Consider the following 15,016-nt stretch of genomic DNA (forward strand, 5'->3'; position numbering starts at 1 on the left):
CATCTCATCCGTGCAGCCAGAGTATGGCAATCATCTCATCACTCTCAACTCAGACACACAAGCCCATCACACATTCACTGGTATCTCACTCACTGCCAGCTCAAGGGGCATCACCACCCATTCTCACACACCTTTCTCCTGGGCAGCTGTCAGTTCCTCTTCTGGCCAGTGTAGTGCTGTTGCTGCAGGGGCTGGAGAGCTGCTGGCCAAGGTCTCCAAGGCAGGACATCCTTAAAAGTGAGAGGTGGAAGCCCCGCCTACTGCCAATCAATGTTCATTTGAGCATAAAATGGCTGCAGGGTGGCCGGATTCAGCGGGGATGTGGCTGAGGCCCCGCCATCCTAAAAATTCAGGCCCATGATTCTGCAATAAAATTCTGCACTTTTACAGCTATGAAATACATGTGTATTAACCATTCTGTAAGAAGGAAAGACTTGCATTTACTTTTCACAAAACAGGACGTCTCAAAGCGCTTTACAGCCAATGAAGTGTTGGCACTGTTATAATGTAGGAAATGCAGAAGCCAACATGCACTCAGAAAACTCCCACAAAAAGCAATGTATAAATCTGTTTCTGTTTTGTGATGCTGATTGAAGGATAAATATTGGCCAGGAATATTTGTGATGTTGATTGAAGGATAAATATTGGCCGGGACATCAGGGTAACTCCCCTACTCTTCTTCAAATAGTGCCATAGGGTTTTTTATATCTGAAATATAATGTTAAGTTATAGGAAGCTTTAAGGTACAGTCATGTTGCTTAAGCAGTGTTCTACTCAACTTCCAAATGGAAAGTAAAATCCAAAGAGAGAAACAAAAATCTGTAACAGGATGGCTGGTGGTTGATGGCAACAAATAGCAGTTTATTGAAACACCAGGAAACATAAAATGACTAATGAACAAATTCAAACTAAAGGAGGAAAGTCAGATGGAACTTTTCATTCCTGTAGTAATAGAATTGTGGAATAAGTTACCAGGGAAGGCCACTGAAGTGGGATATATGAGTTCAGGAGATTACTGGATTCATTCTAGAGTGAAAAGAGACTGACAGATAGGGTGGGAAAGCAGATATATATAAACAAAGAAGAAAGTGTTTGGTCTTTATCCTGTTCCTAAAGCTTTTATGTTCCAACTGCATGGGTTATTTTCTCAATAGTTTTGATTATTGATGAATCTCTAATGTAATTAAATTCATCATTTAAAAAAAAAATCAAAACAGGTAACATTAGCCTGAAATTATGCTATGGGCTAACAGGTTCAGACACATGAAAATGGTTGAAATAGCAAAATTGGTTAATGTATTCACTAAATGGCAGAGAGGAGAATTTCGGCTGAACACTTTAATGGCTTGAACCTATTATTCCCACAATGCACGTTCAAAGATCTTGTTTGATGAAATTAGTTAGTGTGAAGCAAAGTAGTTTGAGAGGATCACTGGCAGGACAAATACCCCAAAAGGCTTCAACTTTTAAAGAGGCAGGGTCAAACCAAAACAATTCTACCAGAGGAAGGACTTTCATGGTATTTTCTACAATGTTTTACCTGCTCCAATTACTCTCTCGATGCGAATTCTGGAGGGATCTATTTCTTTTGCAAATTCGTGCACTGCTTGAGATGGGTCTTCATAAGTATCGGGATCAATGTATGTTCTCATCCCTGGAAATCTGACTGGAAAGAATTAACATCGAATTTTTCATTTGATAAGAATGAAATAAACCCAGCATGACACAGAAATTCTCTTTTGACTTACTGGCAGATTCTGCTCACAAAGTATCAGCTTTTCCCTAGGCATTTAATCGCAACACATTCAGGCATCTTGGAAATTAGTTTAAAAAAAATGTGCATTGTAAATGTGCATGTTTAATGGGGATTCGCTTCTCCTTGTGGATCTGAAGGTCCAGCAAATTTATTTTGTGAATTATAATGGAAGCAGTCGTTTGCTGATTAGAAATACTCTGATGTTGAAGTTGTTGCAGTGGTATAATTAACTCCGCAGCCTTGTCTTCTGTTTATATTATTTAGCTTCCTGCATCCACAATTCTGGTTCCGTGATGGAGCATTACTATCTAGGGTATGAAGCACAACCACAGCACTTTGATATTAATCTGACTCATGCCCTCTGCCACTTTCAGAACATTGAGCAAACCATATACGCCTGTCATTTCCGCAGCGGTTTCTCTCGATCGCCCACTGGAACTCCGGTAGACTATCTGGACGAACAACAGAAACAGTTAGAAATGGCCCTTTATCCTCTTTTTCCAGGTCGCTGATCAGGAGGACCCTGTAAAAAATACCGTCCCCCCCTCCCCATATTCTGAACCATGCTATCAAGAACAAACTCTTTCCCACCGCCATATTGTTGTATCGTAACAAGTATGTTCTTCAAAAGTTTCATTAAAAAGCCACAACTGCTAGAAGCTGCCATTTTACAATATAAAAAAAACGGTAATATGCTATAAATTGTCAACAATAGATTTCAGTTCAGTGAAAAATCAACCTGATGGAACAAGTATAATGATGAATGCCTCTCTGTTGGGTAATCCTCTAATGGAAATACACTCACAAAATAATACAAATTAATACTAACAATTCCAAATAATTTTGCTCAGGACCATAAAGGGAGATGATTTGAAAACAGTGAAATGGCTCAGTAGTGCTCTTCATAAGGTTAGGGGAACATTATTTTTCTATTGGGTTAGCGAAGCTCTTTTTTGCCAAAGCAATGCCAGTAAGATTCTTTCCCAACCAAATGCATTTTCCATTTGAATTGGTGATATCTCAATAAAAGTATTTAAGTGACAAATTACATATTGTAACAATGGTTCTCATTGAGAAAGGTTGTTGGAATAGATGGTAAACTAACTATCCCTAACTGCTTTTGTGTTTTTGTGTCGTATTGTTTGCTGGTGTGGCATATATACATGAGCAGTATACAAACAGTGCAGAGTCAGATGGCTGATACTAAAACTGCATAGAGAACAGGAAATAACCAACTGTGAGGAAATGAATCAACTTCTAAATGGTCCTTTTTCTTCCTGGTTGTGACAATAGCATTAAAAAGGAAAATAGACAAATACAAAAATGAAAAAGAATAATGACGTAAGCTGTTTTCAGTTGTTCCTATTAATGTCTTTTGGGTTGGCCTCTTCCCCCAAGCATAAGTAGTAGCAACAGTGTTAACTTTGTACAGCTGATTGCCAGCAGGAGATAGAAAAACAAAAATCTGCCAGTTTCCCTTTCCCACTATTCCCATATGACAATCACATATTGGATGGCAACAGCACTGTCCCCAGTTGCAACCAGCAAGAACTCAAACCTACTCTTTCAACTGTCTGAAGGATTATTGCAACTGAATATAACTTGTACTCCACCTGAGCTTGACGAGGCTTTTCAGTACAAATAAAACACAAAACAATCCATTCTTCAGTAGCTTTCATTTTTAATGTAATCAATATAAAAATGCCCACATTTTTTTTTTAAAAAGAAAAACAATACAAACTACCCAAAGATTGTAGTATGAATTAACGGACAGGTAAAAACGACATGGGATAAAATAAGGCAGATTTTCAATTCATCCTCATATGCAGGATAAGCATCAACACTAACTGACTGTGTTGGACTGTCTATCATCAGTAATAACTAGCTCATTTATATCTCAAAACCTTTATACGTTCTACTGTATCTGCAATGTAATGCTTACAGTATGCTTTTGCTGATCACTAGTATCCTTTTTGCTGTGAACTGCTGAGGATTAAATGAAAGACCATGGGCTTGTCTTGAAACCCACATTTTAGACAGTACTGCAACTGATTTGACAAAACATGTTCTTTGACTGGATTTTATTAATTATTAAATGGGTATTTGCAGACCTCCAATTAAATATTTTCCAATTGTTTAAACTCTGAATTAATTTGTATATAACTAACACAAAGATGACCAGAAATAAAAACATATTGGATACATTTATGAAAATCTGAAATAAAAGCAGAACATGTTGGAAACTCTCAACAGTTCAGGCAGTATTCTTGGACAGAGGAAGATAGGATTAATGTTTCTGTTCTATGACTCTTAGTCAGAATCCCTGACAAAGTGCCACAGACCTAGCCCTGCCTTCCTCTCCTCACAGGTGCTGCCTGATAGGCTGACTGTTTCTAACAATTTCTGTTGTGTTCCCCAAAATGTAGATTTGACCCCCAAAAAGTGGATTTGCCCAAATAATATAAAATAGTTGCTATCAAAAGTGGTATTTGTCCAAATCAAGAATTGGCAACATTCTTGGGAAACACTTCTGCTTTTTCCAGTCAACTAAGTCAGGTCTATCAATAGTAGCCTGCATTTTGCATAAAGCATTCTTTCATTTAACAGACTCATAGTTTGTGTATTTCTTTTGGGGGGCGGAACTACAACCATACCAATATGTTAATCTTTGGATGCTTCTCCTCAAGAGATCAGATCTAGATGGCCACTTCATCATTTTCTCTCAATATCTTTGGTGATCATTTTCTCTCAATATCTTTGGAACACAAGTAACGTGAGGAACAGAGAGTAATGTTTTGCATTGGATTTCAGTTTGATTTAGTACTTTCCGAGAACTCTGTCTGATGTATTGAAAAGTTTGAAATGCTTTACGTTATCATTGACTTTCCCCATTTCCTTAGGAAATTCTTCGGAAAGATTGATTCACCAGCTGTAATTCTCATGAGCCAGTCAAGTAACTATTCCCAGGTCCATCAAGGATTTTCGTCAGTTTTTAAATTCAATTACAACCCTTTCTAACAAGTGTGGATCCTCAATATTCCATGTTAATTATTTGTGAGACTATTTCTGAATAATAAGATAGGAAAAGGAGTTGGGACTCAACATTTTTTTAAACTCACCTCCATTCTTCTGCTTTTCTTGTCAAAGTTTTCTGATCAGCTGATCTATCAGCATAAAGTTCCTCATCCCAGACCCATCAGAAATCCATCAGAGTCCATAGAAATTACAGCATAGAAATAGATAGTCCAACACAATCAGTTAGTGTTGGTGTTTATCCTGCATATGGGGATGAATCCCATGCACACTATCATTCCTACATTCCTTTATCCCCCTTTTCATCAACCACCTAGCTCAACTTTCTGGAATGTTAACATGGGGTGGGATTTTCTGGTCCCACCCCAGAGTCAACAGACTTTTGGCTGGTCTCCAAATTTTCCGGTCCTGCCCACGATGGGAATCAGTGTGGGCGGGACTGGAAAACCCTGGCCATGGTCTTTATCCCAGTTGTGGTCTTACTAAGGTTTGGTACAGATTCACTATTACATATTGACCTTTGTACCCTATAAAACCAGTACAGTGTTACATTAATTTTTAATGGTCTTATCAATTTACGTACTGCTTTTAATGTATTGTTAATCTAAGGCCCCACTCCTCACTGCCACCATTCTTCAACATCACCTAACCTTCCCCTGTGCAAAGTATAATGATTTTGATTTTTAACAAACTGTACCTCTCACTCTAACACTGAATTCTAGCTGATCCTTTCTTTCCTATGCTGTCATGATTTCAACTTCATCTAGAAACTTCCTTTGGCTCTCAAAATTATTTGCTTTGCCTCCTAATTTAGCACTGTCTGTAAATTCGAACATCATTGCCTCTAACCCTATATCCAAATCATTGATCCCATAGGTGGGATCTACATTGGACAGCTGATCCACTCTGTCAGATTACTACCAACTGACTTTAAAATTAGACAGCTTGCCTATTTATATATATATATATATATATGCCTTTGACAGGTGAACAGCATGTGTGATGAAACAATTGATACAGTGCCCATTACATTCAGCTAGAGTCAAGAGTCGATACTTGGAGGAACTTTAAGCTGTCAGGTTAGTCATTTCAGCACGAGCTGAGTTTGTCAGCAGCACAGCAAATGACTGCAATGTAGCTGAAGGACAGAGGTGATGGATGGGTGGGGAAAGATAACACGTTTAAAAATGTCAGCAACAATCAGTATGTAATTTGAGGGCCCTCTATTATGGGTGTCTTCCTATTATCCACCAGCTGTGATCTACATTATAGCAGATAGAATCATAGAAAGGTTACAGCACAGAAGGACACTATTCAGCCCACCGTGTCTATGTCCTTTCCCTATAACCCTGCACATTTTTTGCTCTACAGATGCTTATTCAATTCCCCCTTGAAAAGTTCAATTGTACCTGCCTCCACCATACTCTCAGGCTGTGCATTCCGGATCCTAACCACTCACTGGGTAAAAAATGTTTTTCCTTTTATTGCCTTTGGTTCTTTTGTCATTCACCTTAAACTGGTTTCCTCTGGTTCATGACTCTTCCACCAATGGGAACAGTTTCTCTCCAGCTACTTTGACCAGGACCCTCATAATATTGAACACCTCTATCAAATCCATACTCAACCTTCTCTTCTCTAAGAATAATCTCAGCTTCTTCAGTCTGTTAACATTATTGAAGTCCCTCATCCTTGGAACCATTTTGTAGATCTTGCTATGCCTTCTCTAAAGTCTTCATCTCCTTCCTAAAGTGCGGTGTCTAGAGTTGGACACAATACTCCAGTTGAACCCAAGCCAATGTCTTATTAAGGTTCTTCATAACTACTTTGTTCTTATACTCCATGCTTCTGGTTATAAAGCCCAGGAGCCCATATACCTTTGTCATGAAGAGAAATTAATGTCTATAATGTTATTGGAAATTATTTTTAAATTGTAACTGTAGTAGGGTCTGTGTCTATGGCCAGCATTCTCTGTTCGGCCCGCACTGGAGTTGGCTGCGCGCCCACCGAACTGTCAAAGGTCTGTTAAGGCCATTAACAAACCAATTAAACAAATTGACAGGGCTGCCCATCCAACCTTAAGTTGGCAGGCCCTGACTCTCCCTCCTCCCCCTGCCCGCACAGGTAGCGCTGAGCGCTACCGAGCACGTGTCATGCTGGGCAGACCTTAATTGGCCCGCCCACGTAAAATGGCGGCACACAGCTGATCAGGGGCAGCAATTGACTCTGCGCACGCCCGTGCCCGCTCCTGACTGGCCCACCCGATGGGGAGAAAATTCTCCCCTGTGAGTGTGTCTGCGTGTGTCTTAATTGGATTAAAGCCAGCTAGTCTGGGTGCTTTGATATATAGTAGTTTTGAGATGTTAATCAGATAAATGTAAGGGAGTTAAAAGGTAAAATGCAATTTGCATTTTTCAGTAAACCATTCAAAAGAATGGGTGAAATCTTGCACCTAGCTGGGAGATGCCAAGCAATGTGTTTATATTACTAGTGAAATTGGTGGAATGAAAGGATTATTGTTAGGAGAAGTAAAATTAAAAAACCTAGTAATACAATGGAAAATTTACATTCAAAGGGGAAGCTAGGTATAAACAGAAAGAAGCTTGTGTCTCTAAGTCAGGTGCATTTAAGATCTAACCAGCCTTTAAGCCTACAACCGTCTGCAAAGGAACGAAGTTGCAAGGAAGATCATTTTGAATTCGTAAGGTCAAATGTGCTTTGCCTGGTGTCTGTTTAAAGTCTATGGGCAGGATTTTACCCTTGGCGGGGGTGCTCGGAGGGGGCGGTCGGGCAGCCGACTGCCGCCCGCAATCGGCTCCGCACTGCGATTTCACACGGGCGGGCCAATTCAGATCCCTGCGTGGATCGCGAGCGGCAGGGCTGAGTGCTGCCTGTGTGGACAGGGGAAGGAGGGAGAGCCAGGCCTAGTACGTAGTTCATGCAAGCGCGCAAAAGAGTGCTTCAATCTCCCTGAGGCATGGAGCTACCTCAGGGAGATTGAAGCGCTTTTTAAAAAAATGTATAAAGACAATAAAAATTTAATAAAATATGTCCCCTCACATGAGATGGGACATGTTTTTAATTCCAAAATAAAGTTTTTATTTAATGTTCATTTGCTTTAGAAAACCTCAACCCGCTCGTGGATGAGATTTCCTAAAAACATAAAGGCCGCTTGGCCTTTTCGCCTGCCTGCCAACCATAAGGTTGGACGTGCAACATAGATATGAGTTTAATTAACTTGTTAATGGCCTTAATAGGCCTTTTAATTATTGGCGGGCGCACACATGAGTCGGTCGAAATATCGCGCAAGTGCGCAATGACAGGATGCACGCCCAACGTCATCGCGCATCATTTTATGCTTATGTGTGTCGGGCGCGGACCCGCACACCGAGCGTAATATTCTGCCCTATGGGTTATTGTTGCCTTGATAAGATTTACCTGCGGGTGATTAATTTGGGGATTTGTTTAAAAGTTATTATGGTAGTAATTTGGAGACATGTGTATGTGTTTAATTTGTTGTTAAATTCATATATGTTTAATTTAGTTTTATACAAAAAACCTCTTGTGGCTTTGTGATTTAATTCCTGAATTCAGAGCTGCATCTCAAACATACAAATTGAAAATATAGGTTATGACAGTTGTTCAAGTTTCCCTCTGGGATTTAAACAACTCAGCCTTTACCAACTGCTGAGTCATAACACTAGTTTCTTCTTATACTCTCTCTTTGCCTCTCTTATTTTGTTTTTTGTTTCCCCTCTAAACTTTCTACATTCAGCCTGTTTCCCACTTGTATCATCAATCTGACATTTTTGACTATGTATTGTGATCTTGAAATCACCTGTTATACTGTCAATCAATGGAGATTTTTTTTTGAAGAGCAACCTCAATGTTCATGAGGTGTCAGCTGTGGCTCAGTTCATAGCACCCTCGCCTTTGAATCAGAAGGTTGTGGGTTCATGTCCCACTCCCGGAAACCAAGAACTGTGAATGTACTCGAAAGAGTTACATGCGATCTGTTGATAACTCGAAAGAGTTACAGTGACTCAATGTTCATGGGCTTCCACCTTGCATACCCTGCTCCACAAATGTCTCAAAAAGGGATATTTCCAGTCACTGTGCCAAAAATGGGAAGTGACTGAAGCAATCTAACAGATTGAGCATGAACATATTTCACCCTAAATAATAACAATGGAGTTGATAGCTAATCAAGGCCATCACTATTAATTAATGTACAACAGACCTAGACATGAGGTGAAGCAAATCCCAGTGGATAATAGGTTTAGGGACCAAAAGTCCAAAGTCACCTATTGCTTCCAAGCATGCTACACTTATACCATATTTTTAACATAGCTTATTAACATAGACTAGCAATGTGGATATCCCTACAATCATCACCTCATGTGAATTACACTTTAAAGTTCTGAATCAGAAAGTAGATTTGACACTTGATAAGACATGCCAAAAAGCAAAATGTCTTCTTCAAACGTAGGAGGTGAAAAAGTCCTCCGGCTACTGTATGAAGCAACATCAGAAATGTGTTGTGAATATTTCCCCTGTTTATTATTCAAGTGAAATCTTTTAAACGCTTTTAAAAGATGCTCACCGGTTTCACTAGCAATATTAAGCAAACAGCATCTTTACCAACTTCACAGTGAACATTTTATGGTCTAGTTCTTGCATGGATTTTTGACAGAGAGCTGTCAACATTGCTGTCACTGCCCTACTGAAAGCAAGTGCAACTTCAGGATTTAGTGAGTGGGCAGATTAACACAGAAATCATTAAATTGCGATCTGTCACTCATTGCTCCACCATAGGCTAGGATTTATCTCACCTCATGCCCAGTCCCCAATCCCAGAGCCAGCAAACAATAAAATCTGTTAAAAATTCCCCTTTGCCATTCTATCATCGCTGTTAGAAACCTTATAAAAAGGTGCATCTTGTTCAGTCAGGCGATATTTGCAATAACTATTGCTGAACAATAGATTACGGCCCTGAAAAATTATTTTTATATTTGTGGAGTGTTGCTAAATGTCCCCATTATGATTAAGTACAGACTTGTTGAACTAAAGAGTTTTAAACAATATTTTTAAAAATCATGATATTTCAGCTCCTATCTTCATCCAATTTGTATGTCCCAAACTTTATTTTGCTTAATGTAAAATTTTTTAAATGTGATTAGCCTTTACTGCTATTCATTTCTGAGTTGGCTGTCTCTTAAAATTCTTGAATTTGATTGGTTGCTTGATCAGTTTGATGACATCACTGGAGCTCTATGTTTCATTATACTATGAGCTGGATTTTCTCATGGGCATTAGGACTCCGACAGTGCAATTTTCCTAGAAGCTGCCTCTTCATTAGTTACCTCCATGCTCACTGCCCTATTAAGAACTGGATATTGATACTGCCAGTCAAATCAAGCAGCTCTGGAACCTCAAAAGCTCCATCGGGAGAGGTGGATGTTGCTAAAGTAGGTCAGGGATTGAGAGAGTGCCTCAACTTGGAGGCACCCTCAGAGGTGTGCATTCAAATTACAAATTCTGAGGGTCAAAGCTGTTACACCCCCCCAGAGTGGAGGGTACACCCTCCTGGAGGGATCGCTTGGGATGCAGGCAACATGAAGCCTTTGGATTTGATGCCCCCTCACCACACTGTCACCTCCATTGCGATAGTGGTCCTTGCACATGGCGGAGAAGCTGCTCTGCCAGCAGCAAAATGCCTGCATGCCTGCAAAATCTGATCTAATTGGATTCATAATCAGCTTAATTAGCTGCTTGCCTCTGTGGCATGGATTTTCCCAGTTCCCCCTGGCTGTAAGCCCACCAAACCCATGGCTGGGAAAATTCAGCCCTATGTGACAATCAATTGTTCGTTGGGAGAGTTAAAATTCTTGCCACATCATTTGATCTCTCAGGGAGGCGTTCTTCAAGGTCAGCCGCGAGCACCCTGGCCAAAAAATCCAGGCCAAAAAAATCTTACCCTGGTGTAAGGAGTCAGGTTTTTCTAATCCTTTCTTCTGACAACAGTTATGACTAAAAATGGAAAAGTTTTGCCAGTCATACTCTTACATCCGAATTTCAATCCCTGGAATACGTGCAATTAAATTAAAAATGTATTCAGTGGTTAATTTGGACATCAAATTCAATCAAAAATGTTTGAAAAGTCAGACTGTGATTCCATTTTGTCACAATTTATTCAGCTTTGGTTAGGTTCTACTTACTGTGCCCATTTTGGAAATGTGTTCTCCTCTTCTCTTCAGATTTCATTTTTGCTTTAATATACCAGTGGCACCTTCACAAAGGTAGAAGAGTGAAAGCCATGAAATATATACCAAGCAATCTTCAAATTTCAAAGAATACATATCAACTTCAATATAGTTATCAAAGCAATTCAGAAATTGAATCAACATGCTAGAAATGTCTAGAGGACAACATCTCATTGGGATCTGCAGAAGCACTAGGATGGATTGCTTACTATGTGAGAGGCTCTTTCAATAGGAATAATACAGATGAATACAAAGCTAACAAAAGTGACTGATGGTGTTTAATAATGTCTAGCATGTAGCACAAGAGACACTAATCTACAAAATAGATTACTCTTAGCACAGGGGCATTATCTCGAGAAATAGGCCTTTGTTTATTGTGGATGTTTGTTACAATCACTCAACTGAGAAGCCACAGCCTAGATAATGTTTATGTAATTATCGATTAATCAGTACCTTGCTATCTCAATGTTGAATGTACTATTTTATGGATAGCTTCAAATTGCACTCTCCATACTTAAGGATCCATTACAAGGCAGAAGTATCCTGCTGCTTTTGGCTTTGCTCATGTTCAATTAAGAGATACATATTAATGTATTGCATAATGAAAGTCAGTTGATTATTTTCAGTTAATAGCAATATATCTTCTCTCATGGAAATTTCTATTGTTGGTTATAAACGGATGTACTGTAAATATAGGTCTGTGACATTCCAAAACCATTGTTTTGAGGAGAGGGGGGAAGCCAAAATTACTAATTGTCAATGATGACACTTAATCGTCATACAATATCATACTGTGTCAAAACATCTCAAACAATTAATTACTTCTGCAATGCAATGGCTGTTGTGCATGAAATATTAAGTTACAAATATTGCATTTATCAGACCAGATCTTAACATGGCAGTGAATTAGATATGGAGATACTGTAGCCATTTCATTATATAAATACAAAAATGGGTCCTATGACTACCACTGTGATATTTCTAAAAATTCTGGCCAGAACAGGCATGAGATTGCACCACAATTGTAGCCATGGCAACATACTGACATGTTAAATCTTTTTCAATGTATTCATTTGCACAATGTGTGTGTGGGTTTGTGTGTGTGTGTGTGTGTTTGTGTGTGTGTTTGTGTGTGGGGTGTTGGGGCTTGTGCGGGAGGGCTGGCGTGTTTGTGGGAGGGTGGTGTGTGTGGAGGGTAGTGTGTGTGAGGGTGGCGAGGTGTGTGGGAGTGGTGTGTGTTTGTGTGTGCATGTGTGGGGGGGGAGGTGGTGTGTATTTGGGAGGGGTGGTGTGTGTAAGGTAGGTGGTGTGTGTCTGTGTGTGTGTGTGTTTTTGTGGGTGGGGGGTATGGAGGTGGTGTGTGTATATGTTGGGTAAAGATACTCCCACAGTATTGTTAGCGAAGGAGTTCTAGGAATTTGGCCCAGTGATGGTGAATGAATTTTTTGGTCTTTTTTTAAATTCATTTATGGTATGTGGGAGTCACGGGCTAGGCCAGCATTTATTGCCCTAAGTGAACTTCAGATGGTGGCAGTGAGCTGCCTTCTTGAACCGCTGCAGTCCATGTGGTGTAGGTACACCCACAGTGCAGTTAGCAAGGAAGTTCCAGGATTTTGACCCAGTGTCAGTGAAGGAATGGCAATATATTTCCAAGTCAGGATGGTGAGTGGCTTGGAGGGGAACTTCCAGGTGGTGGTGTTCCCATGTGTCTGCTGCCCTTGTCCTTCTGGATGGTAGTGGTCATGGGTTCGGAAGGAGCCTTGGTGAGTTTCTGCTGTGCATCTTGTAGATGGCACACACTGCTGCCACTGTTTGTCAGAGGTAGAGGGAGTGAATGTTTGTGGATAGGGTGCCAATCAAGTGGGCTGCTTTGACCTGGATGGTATCAAGCTGCTTGAGTGTTGTTGCACTCATCCAGGCAAGTGAAGAGTATTCTATCACACTCCTGAATTGTGCCTTCTAGATGGTGGACAGACTTTGGGGAGTCAGGAGGTGAGTAACTTGGAGGGGAATTTATAGGTGGTTGTGTTCACCTGCACCTGCTGCCCTTGCCCTTCTAGATGGTAGAAGTCACAAATTTGGGAGATGCTACTGCAGAAGCATTGGTGAGTTGCTGCAGTGAATTCTATAGATGGTACATACTGATGCCATTGTGTGCAGGTGGTGGAAAAAGTGAGTATTTAAGGGATACTGCTCAAGTGGGGGGCTGCTTTGTCCTGGATGGTGTCAAGCTTCTTGAGTGCTGTTGGAGCTGCACTCATCCAGGCAAGTGGAGAGTATTCCATCACACTCTTGACATGAGTTCTGTAGGTGGTGGAAAGGTTCTGGGAAGCCAGGAGGTAAGTCACTGGTGGCAGAATTCCCAGCCTCTGACCTGTTCTTGTAGCCACGGTATTTATGTGGCTGGTCCAGTACGTTTTTGGTCAATGGTGACCCAAAAGATGTTGATGGTGTGGGACTCAGTAATCATAATCCTGTCGAATATTAAGGGAGATGGTTAGATTCTCTCTTGTTGGAGATGGTCATTGCCTGGCACTTGAGTGGCATAAATGTTACTTGCCACTTATCAGCCCAAGGCTGGATGTTGTCCAAGTCTTGTTGCGGTCAAGAATTGTATTTATAAACTGTTATTTTCTATTAAATGACTACATTAGTATTTTAAATTAACAAAAAGAGCTGTGGATTCAAATGCAAATTTTTGTTTAAGTTATCAGCGATAATTAATTATATGAATACTTTCAAATAGATTCAGATTTTAAATTAAAACTCCAAGGAATCTCAATTATACACTACACATAACCAAACTAAGATCCATATTATTAGGATTATAATCCATAAATTGAATACGAGATAGAAGTAATACTGCATTGGAATCATGACTCAATTTCTGATGTTCCCTTTGCTGTTGAGGAAAATTCATTGAAACGCTTGAAGGGCTAAAAATTGGTTTGCTTTGTTTTACCAGCAAGTGAGACCACAATCTGTGATTTGTAGTGTAGGGCCAAGCATCTCCCATACTGCTGGCTGCATCTGTAATCAACAGGGAGCCGAACAGTGTTTGTAAATAGCACATCATGCAGCCAATCTTCTGTTCTTAAAGGTGGTCCCTCTTAAATGGAAACTGCGCTGAACTACAGGAGACTGCCGCTGAATACGATTGCTGTAATTGGAAACAAGGGAAATGGAACACCAGAACAGAGACAGAGAGAGGTCTCCACAGTCATGGATACAGTGCTGGAAACTTTAGCGGTGATGGGGAACTGGAGGAAAGAGACCATGATTTCATGGTGGACAAGGGGGTCCTCAAGAACAAGCCTCAGAAGGGATTCGGAGCAGCTGGCGAGGGAAGTCAATAACTGATGTCTGAGTCCAAGGATTTGGTACCAGAAGTTTAATGAACTAATGTTGGTGTCCAAGATCAGTGAATACATCTTCACATCGAATCTCAGGCCCACTACAACATCAATGCAGTATACACCCATCAATTATCCAGCATCAGGCCCTCGCACTCATGATTCACATCTGGCAACCAGATACTCCATCTGATCCTTGCACAGCTACCCTTGTTGCCAACCTCAAACAAACCTTTCACTGCTCCACATATCGCCAGCCATTCAGCTGTGCCAGACAATGACTGACATTCTGCCCTGTCTCTCTTGAAGGACAAGGTGGTGCACAACAGAAGGAAGCAGAGCAGAGCCAGCAGGAAACAGGGGCACATTATTTCCTGGGCCCCATGGAGGAGATGGCTCTCTGCATCATGGTCCTGGCTGCGACTAAGCCCATTAATCACTCATTTGGCACAGGACTTCACAAAGCTCATCTGGCAGCTCTGAGAACATTGAGGATGATGGTATGTTCCTGTCCTACCACCTTTCTCCACTCCCAGCTCACCTTTATCCTGCTATCAGTGATAAACAAGCTGACCTCCTGATTCCCACCCCACACCCCTTCCCACACAACAACC

General features: G+C 40.6%; 1 protein-coding gene across 1 annotated transcript in view; it reads right to left on the reverse strand.

Moving 5' to 3' along the window:
* The window catches only part of epha6 (eph receptor A6), an 832,733-nt gene that overhangs the window by 88,875 nt on the left and 728,842 nt on the right, over positions 1-15,016 (reverse strand). The window contains exons 9-10 of the mRNA XM_078559784.1: positions 11,005-11,075; positions 1,541-1,666 (exon numbers count right to left, since the gene is read on the reverse strand). Of these exons, the coding sequence (XP_078415910.1) occupies positions 1,541-1,666; positions 11,005-11,075 (197 nt within the window). The remainder of the gene's footprint in view (positions 1-1,540; positions 1,667-11,004; positions 11,076-15,016) is intronic.

The sequence above is a fragment of the Cetorhinus maximus genome, chromosome 16, assembly GCF_964194155.1.
Source record: "Cetorhinus maximus chromosome 16, sCetMax3.hap1.1, whole genome shotgun sequence".
Taxonomy (NCBI): Eukaryota; Metazoa; Chordata; class Chondrichthyes; order Lamniformes; family Cetorhinidae; genus Cetorhinus; species Cetorhinus maximus.